Genomic DNA, 8,959 nt, shown 5'->3' with positions numbered 1-8,959 from the left:
CTGATGAACTTCAGGCTTTAGAGAAAACTCATACTTGGGATGTAGTTGATCTTCCACCAAACAAGATCCCTATTGGTTGCAAATGGATTTACAAAATCAAGACCCGTTCTGATGGAACTATTGAACGCTACAAAGCTCGCTTAGTAGCCAAAGGGTACACTCAAGAGTATGGTATCGACTATGAAGAAACTTTTGCTCCAGTGGCCCGATTAACATCTATTCACAGTCTCTTAGCTATTGCTGCAGTTCGTAAATGGAAACTTTTCCAGATGGATGTCAAAAATGCTTTTCTTCATGGTTACGGTCATATTCTTGAACATTGTCCCACACGTCCTCCAAGACCAAAAGGAGGGCAGTCTAAATTCAAGAATGTCTCAAAGCCTGGATCTTCCTCTCACATCGCTTGTCGCCATCGAGGGCTCTACTGCCATCACCATGAGTGATCTTGAGGCACTATTCAAATAGGTTATCTCTTCTAATTCTCCTGCTGCCATGTCTGCCACTCCGAGTAATTCTTATTGACTTTTTGACTCTGCATGTTGTAATCATATGATCACTAATCTTAAATTCTTGTCTTCTGCAAAACCTGTATCTTCCTTACCACCAATCCATACTGCAAATGGTACTAAAATGAACATCACACATTCTGGTCATGTGTCTACCTCAAATCTTCATCTCCCTGACACCTATTATATCCCTAATTTGGCACTCAATCTTATTTCTGTTGGTCAGTTGTGTGAAAAAGGACTAAATGTTATTTTTTCTCACCATGGTGTCCAGGTACAAGATTCACAAACGGGACAGATTCTTGGGGAGGGTCGCAGAGTGGGTCGATTATTTGAGCTTACATCTTTACATCTTCCTCAGAGATTTGTGTCTGCAGCTACAATCCCTAATTCCTCCATTCACCAATGGCATCTTCGTCTTTGTCATGCTTCTACCAGTAAAATTCAACCTTTAATTTCTCGTGGATTATTAGGATCTACTAAGTTTGAGTCATTTAATTGTTTAAATTGTCAGCTTGCAAAACAACCTGCATTATCTTTTTCTCATAATATGAACTAATTTGGACAAGAATAATAATTGCTATAATTATGCTACACAAATCTTCTATAATCATGCTAATTGCTGTAATTATGCTACACAAATCTCCTATAATCATGCTAATTGCTGTAATTATGCTAACAATATGGTTCACACTCAAACATTTGTGATCCATAGTGATCCGTTATGGATATTAGAAAAATTGTTAAATTGAAAAAAAATATTTGTAATCCTAATTTTTTATATGTTTTTATTCTTTTAGCTTTTAATAGTTGGATTACACGTAATTAAAATCAAAATTAAATTTTTGAGTAGGACCACTGACATGTTGATTTAAAGAATCATGCTTATTTACCAAAAAAGATCTGTAGATTTTTATAATTTTAGCCAATCATTTTAATTATGTCTTGGTGTATAACAATAGCAGTCCACCTAAAAAACGTGATATGGTTCACACCCAAACATTTGTGATCCATAGTGGTCCATTATGAATATTATAAAAATTGTCAAAATGAAGAAAAATATTTGTAATCCTAATTCTATAAATGTTTTTATTCTTTTAGCTTTTAATAGTTTGATAATACATAATTAAAATCAAAATTAAATATTTGAGTGGGACCACTGACATGTTAGATTTAAAGAATCATGCTTAATTATCGATAAAGATTTGTAGATTTTTATAATTTTAGTCAATCATTTTAATTATGTCTTGATATATAGCAATACCAGTCCACCTAAAAAAGGTGATACAGTTCACACCCAAACATTTGTGATCCATAGTGGTCCATTACGAATATTATAAAAATTGTTAAAATGAAGAAAAATATTTGCAATCCTAATTCTATAAATGTTTTTATTCTCCTTACTTTTAATAGTTTGATTATACATAATTAAAATCAAAATTAAATAATTGAGTGGGAAAACAGGCATGGTAGATTTAAAAGATCTTGCTTATTTTTCAAAAAAGATTTGTAGATTCTTGTAATTTAACTCAATCATTTTAATTATGCCAAGATATATAGCAATAGCAGTCCACCTAAAATACGTGATATGGTTCACACCCAAGCATTTGTGATCCATAGTGGTCCATTATGGATATCATAAAAATTGTTAAAATGAAGAAAAATATTTGTAATCCTAATTCTATAAATGTTTTTGTTCTTCTCGCTTTTAATTGTTTGATTATACTTAATTAAAATCAAAATTAAATATTTGAGTTGGAAAACAGACATGTTAGATTTAAAAGATCTTGCTTGCTTATAAAAAAAAATTTGTAGATTCTTGTAATTTTAACCAACCATTAATTATGACAAGATATATAGCAATAGCAGTCTACCTAAAAAATGTGATATGGTTCACACAAATATTTGTGATCCATAGTGATCCATTATGGATATTATAAAAATTGTTAAAATGAAGAAAAATATTTGTAATCCTAATTCTATGAATGTTTTTATTCTGTTAGCTTTTAATAGCTAGATTATACATAATTAAAATCAAAATTAAATGTTTGAGTTGGACCATTGATATGTTAGATGATAAGTGCATAATTTATTAATTTTACTCCCATCACATTTAGTGTTTTTAGTATGTTTTAATGTTTAATTCAGTTGGTTAGGCATTTCATATCAATTAGGTATATTTTTATATAGTTGTTGGAATAATTATGTTAAATGGAGAAATTTTCAGCATTTGCATTAATGTGACCTTTGCTGTGTTTTTCAGGTGTTTCTAAGGTTGTGGATATCCGAATCCAATGATATTTAATTCGTTGAAAAGCTAAGTCAGAGCACTACAAATGACAAAGAGGGACCAAAGCCCAGATCAGTCTATAAAGTTGTCAAAGTTAGTTGTGAATCTAATACAAAAGCCCAGACTTGATGTGTCACGACCAGTTTTAGTGTTTATTTTGTATCTAGAGTTTCAGAGGTCCAAATGAAGCAAGCCCACGCCCAATTGATCCTTAAGAGCCACCTCTACAACTTCTATGAAGGGCTAGAAGCGAGATGAGGCCGTTTTAATTGTCAAAAATGGCAATGAAGTTGTCATTATGGGCTGGATACTCTATCAGAACTAGTCTCAGTTTTTGGACCATAACTTGGGCTGTAGACCTTGGATTTGGGCAAATGAGTACCTATTTGAAAGATAAGAAATAGGGCTACAACTTTCATGAAGACGGAAGAGACAGATTTGAAAGAAAAGTGGCTGAAAAATGGCCTTGATTGCAAAGAAGTGAGTGCAGGCTGAAAATCTGTCTTTTGAATTTCAAAACTTTTCCTAGTTTGGTTTCTATCTTTGGGATTAGGTTTTTTATTATAAAGGCATCTTTGGGCAGCAGCATAGAGAGAAACATTAGACCTTCGAACACCGTAGAAGACCTTCATTCTCTATTCTCTTTTTAGATTTCTTCTTTATTTTTTTTCAATTTTCTGTAAGCCATGAACATGAGTGGCTAAGTTCTTAATTTAGTTCAAGGGATTCTAGTTCTTATGCGTGATTTGTGAGATCAGGTTCTTAATTTAATTTATGTCTTTTTGAATATCTATTGTTTTCTGATTTCATTGTCTTTGATCTATTGAATGATTTGCTAAAAAGGCCTATTAGTTAATTGTTTGATGTGATCAATTGCTAGTTCATCTTCATAATCCGTAATTGTTGTGTAAGATTGAACGTGAGTAGCAATTAGGTTTTATCGATTATGATCCAAGTTTTCGATAATAACCTAGGGAAATAATAGAGTGAATTAAATGATTTATACTTTATAAATTGTTATTCAGCTTAACTACTTCCTTTTCTTAAAGCAGTTATTAATTTGATGAGGATTCCTTAATACCAATTCAGTTAATAATTAGAGTTAATAAGAGTGCTGGGCTCGAATTGATGAGTATAGGGAAGTTAGGGATTTTACCTCGCTGTTTGGTAAATCTACATTAAGTATTCAATAAAATATAATTGTATTTCTTTTGTCTGTGATCAAATCAATGCATTGGAATGCGAATTACATTGGACTGAAGTTTGTTTAATTTTAGAGTTTCATATTTAATTTTAGTTTTTAATTTCTAATTTCTTCTTTGGACTGCGAATTACCCCCCTCCCCCCCTCCCCCCAATCTTTATTTCTTTTTCCCATTACACAAGTGCACGAAATTTAGTAATTCAGTCTCTAGAGTTCGACCTAGACTTACCACTTATTGCAGAAAATATTTCATCACTGGTAATTTCAGTTAATTTAATTTCTGGTGAAATCGACAACCATCATTAGATTTAAAGAATCATACTTATTTACCAAAAAAGATTTGTAGATTTTTTTAATTTAAACATATCATTTTAATTATGTCTTGATATATAGCAATAACAGTCCACCTAAAAAACGTGATATGGTTCACACTCAAACATTTGTGATCCATAGTGGTCCGTTATGGATATTATAAAAATTGTTAAAATGAAGAAAATATTTGTAATCCTAATTCTATAAATGTTTTTATTCTCTTAGCTTTTAATAGTTTGATTATACATAATTAAAATCAAAATTAAATATTTGAGTGAGACCACTGACATGTTAGATTTAAAGAATCATGCTTATTTATCAAAATATCCAAACATTTGTAAATTTTTATAGTTTTAGCCAATCATTTTAATTTTAATTTGTATAAAGTTAATAGCAATATGATATTTTGATAATTTTTATTTGAATTTTACAAAGTAAATTCAATTTTTTTTTAATTTATGGTCTAACTATAATTAATTAAAATATTATAAGATTTTTATTATTTTATATTTTTGATCAAATTATAACTTCACAAATTGGGGGTTACCTAATCGGAATTTGCTGATATGACAATCTGAATAGGAAGCTTAATTTTAAAATTTACTATTAATTTGTAATTTTAAGATAATAATTTTTCATACCATAAATTAAACAAAAGAGTATAACATGTAGTTTGTAATTTGAATTTATTATAAATAGGACAGATGGAATAAGTTACGGCCCCCATGCTTGTAATATGAATGATGTATCTCCTTTAATGGCTAGGTACAGAGTTTCTCAGCCAAAAGCCAAAACAAGGATACAAATTGAAAAAAAAAAAAGAAAATGAACTATAATGAAAAAAAAAAAAACATAAAATGAAAAAATGAAAAAAACAAGGAGTTTCTCTTTACTATAATGCTTCGACAATGGATCGTTAACCTCTACAAATCGGTGGTCTTCATGGCAATTATGCACATAGCTCTTATCCCACAAGCAATATTCCCATTTAAGCAGGTAAATAAACATAGAAAATCAATAAACATTTACCACTTCTTAATGAAGCATGCACGCATGTACATGATAAATTTTGAATGTTGTATTCTAATAAAATTGGTTTTTTTTTTTTTTTTTTTTTTTTAGCAGGTTTAAGAAAGCTCTCAGCGACCATTATGGCACATCAGCTTGAAAGGTTCATCGTGATCAAATCAGTACTATCCGGACAACATGCATATCGCATGAATGAAACGGAGGCAGTAGCTTGTAGTGAAGGGAGTGTTTTTAGCGAATTGGTGAAGATTGAGGTTGAGACGGCAAAAATTAATAGCAAGTATGTTCACCTACGATTCTGTCACAGCAATAGATACTGGGCGAAAACTGCAAATGATGTGTGGATGATTGCTAGCTCCAAGCAACCAGTTGAAGATACAACCAATCGGTCATGTACGTTGTTTGAGCCATCTATAGGCAAAGATGGGCACCACTACTTGAGACACGTTCAAACCGGACGGCGTGTGCGAACAAGTTATCGGAATGAGCTATCGGACAAGAGCTATCGTGTTTTTGTGGATGATATAGACGGTGGTGATTCAACTCCTTGGTATGCTTTCACTTTTGTGGATTGGGAAACAATAGTTAAATTGCCCAAGCAGGTAATATTCAAAGGCGACAACGGCAAGTACCTCAAGACTGTCACTATCGAAGGAAACCCCTGCCTGCAATTCTCATCGGATGATCCTAAAGATGAGGCATCGTTTCACGAGGTCACAATGACTCCGGATGGACATGTTCACATAAGGGCTACATCTAGTGGCCTGTTTTGGACACTTGAACCCAATTGGATATGGGATTATGAAATTGATCCTAATCGTCTTGAGGCTTTGTTTTGGCCGGTCAAAGTTAATGAACATGCCATTGCTCTTCGCAATGAACGTAACCATAGATTCTGTAAAAGGCTTACCGCAGAGGGAAAGACCAGCTGTCTCAATGCTGCGGCTAACACCGTTACCGATGAAGCAATATTGCAAGTGGCAGAGCCTATTTTTAGAAGAAAGATCTATGATGTTAGATATCGCTTGGAAGATGCTCGGATATTATCTGATGAGGTACCTATCTCAGCAGGCAGTGGTTACGCTGAGAATACTTCAAACCAAAAGGCTACTTTAGCTGTCAAGGTTGCGTATCAAGAGGAGACTACTTCTTCTTTTAGCAACAGTGTATCTATAATGACAGGCCTCGGGGTCGAGTTCAAAGCTGGTATTCCATTCCTTGCAGAGGGAAAAATTACAGTCTCTGCTGAGTTAACTAATACCTTAGAATGGAATACAACAAAAAAAGAAACTAAAACAGCAGAGGTAACATATCAAACTGATGTGCCGCCTAGGAGCAGGGTCACAGTTCATTATATGGCAACAAAGGGTACCTGTGAAGTTCCTTTCTCCTACCTTCAGAAAGACACGATTGCTAATGGGACTCTTGTTCCTACCCCAAAGACGGATGGTGTATTCACTGGTGTCAGCTATCAGAAATTCCACTTCGATCAGCCTAAAATAGAACCTCTGTGACTGTGAACATGTAGTGTCTAGATTGAAGTGTATAAATAAGTGTTTGTTCAACACATAGATGTGTGTGTGTGTGTGTGTGTGTGTGTGTGTGTCAATTGTCATAGCTCGTTTCTGCACTTCCACTTTAGCTTAGCTTCAGGTGAGAGGTTTTTTTCATCAACTTCAGCATTTTGTTAATGTTGGTTTTTTCCTCTCAAATCAATAAAGTGATCATTTCCTTATTTTAATAAAACATTTAACTACTCTGTATTCAATAAAAATAGGCTTAATGCATACCTGGCCCCTTGAAGTTGTCCATTTTTTTTCAGTTTGCCCCTTGAACTTTAAGTTTTACCATTTAGACATCTCAACTTGCTTAAAATATTGCATACAGACACCTCCAAACATTATTTCATTTTCAAGTGATCATTTTCTTATTTTAGTAAAACATTTAACTACTCTGTATTCAATAATTTTTTTTTTTCCTTTCCTTCAAAAAGAAAAAAAAATTTATTGACAATAGTAATTTACTAACTCATTAGTTATTCTCTAATTAAATTTGTAAAATTGAAAATTTGAACTATTGAATATACAATTTTTTTTAAATAAAGAATATGATTAGCATCGAAAAAAAAATGAAAAATAAAGAAATTTTTATAATCAAGCTTTAATAAAAATAATAATTATATAAAATGCATAACTTTATAGTCTCAACTCCAACGCTATAGGTTTTATTTTTAATTAAAAATAATCCAAGACAATCAGTTTTCAATCTTTTCCCGGAAAAAAGAAACTCATTTATTATATATGAATTGAAAATAATGTGATTAAATTTTGAATTAACATTATTGCTAGGTTAGTAAATAGAAGATAATGTTATTACTCCTATCCAACATATCAATCAAGGTTGCACGGTTCCGTTTATAAAGATATTTGCCGTGTTGATCTTTTAAGCTAGACATTGATTAACAAAATTATAAACCTAAATAATAGTTTTGTTGAAGTGATGGTAATAAAAAATTAAAGTAGAATTATTGATAAAAAAGAATAAATGTATAATTATCATCAAATGTCAATCAAATTCACATGGGCGGACAAACCACAAGTTTAATTATAAAACTGTCATTAAAAAAACTAGATGAATGGAGGGGATAATTAATTTAGATTATTAAAATTAAAAATAAAATCTATCAATATCTTGTATTTTAGTTTTGGTTTCAAAATTGATCATTGAATTTTAATTTGATCCAGATTGGTCATTTAACTCTAGTTTGGTTTCAATTTGCTCATTTTCAGTAAACTTGCGCCAGAAAAAGCTACCGAACGCGATCACATTGGAAACAATTAAAGTGACTTACCTATTTGGATCAAACTAAAGCTTAGTGACCAATTTGAAACTCTAAAAAAGTTAAGTGATCATTGATAAAATTAACTCCAAATGCTACGGTATTAATTCTTTTTTTTTCTTCTTCTTGTTCTTCCTCTCAATTCCCTAATGTTTCTTGATGACTCTCAAGAACAACCAATCATCCAATTACCCAATATTACTACTCAAATCCTGAGTATTTGGTATCGCAAGGATCAACTTGTTCTCTGTTGGTTGATCTCCTCTCTATCAGAAACTATGCTTTCTAAAGTAGTTGGTGCAACTACAGCATATGAAACTTGGACTAAACTTGCATATTTGCATCAGGTTGGAGGACTCACATTTGTCATCTCAAAGGAGCTATCGCGGCAATGAAAATGTATGATGAACTAACTTAAAAAAAAAAAAAAATTATCATGATCTAACCCACAAAACAGGTTTATTTAAAGTTTCAACTCCTTTTTATTCATTAATTCCATAATTTTAATCTTATAAATTTTTAATATAAAAAAATTATAATCCTTATTCTACATATATATTTATTATTATAAAATTTTAGATCTAAAATATATTTAGTTTAATGTTTAATTAGAATAAATTTTTAAAACCAACTAAAACTTGATCACAATGTTTTAAGTTAAACAAGAGACAAGATGAATGAATTAGCTTTTGACTAAAACATGAAATTTTTGAAGGACATTTTTTAGTTTTTGAGACACTAATATGCATATTGTGGAAGTGAAATTTTAAAAATTAATAA

The 8,959-nt window shown here is 31.4% G+C and overlaps 1 protein-coding gene across 1 annotated transcript; it reads left to right on the top strand.

Annotated features, from left to right (window-relative positions):
• The first annotated feature begins 5,151 nt into the window (after nt 1–5,151).
• On the top strand, nt 5,152–7,086 carry LOC110635319 (uncharacterized). Its single transcript, XM_021784601.2, has 2 exons — nt 5,152–5,307; nt 5,437–7,086. Exon 2 carries the CDS (start codon nt 5,463–5,465, stop codon nt 6,852–6,854), a length of 1,392 nt encoding a protein of 463 aa, XP_021640293.2. The 5' UTR covers nt 5,152–5,307; nt 5,437–5,462; the 3' UTR covers nt 6,855–7,086.
• Nucleotides 7,087–8,959: the final 1,873 nt, after the last annotated feature.

Source organism: Hevea brasiliensis, chromosome 16, assembly GCF_030052815.1.
Source record: "Hevea brasiliensis isolate MT/VB/25A 57/8 chromosome 16, ASM3005281v1, whole genome shotgun sequence".
Classification (NCBI taxonomy): Eukaryota; Viridiplantae; Streptophyta; class Magnoliopsida; order Malpighiales; family Euphorbiaceae; genus Hevea; species Hevea brasiliensis.
This window is presented reverse-complemented; position numbering and strand designations above follow the sequence as displayed.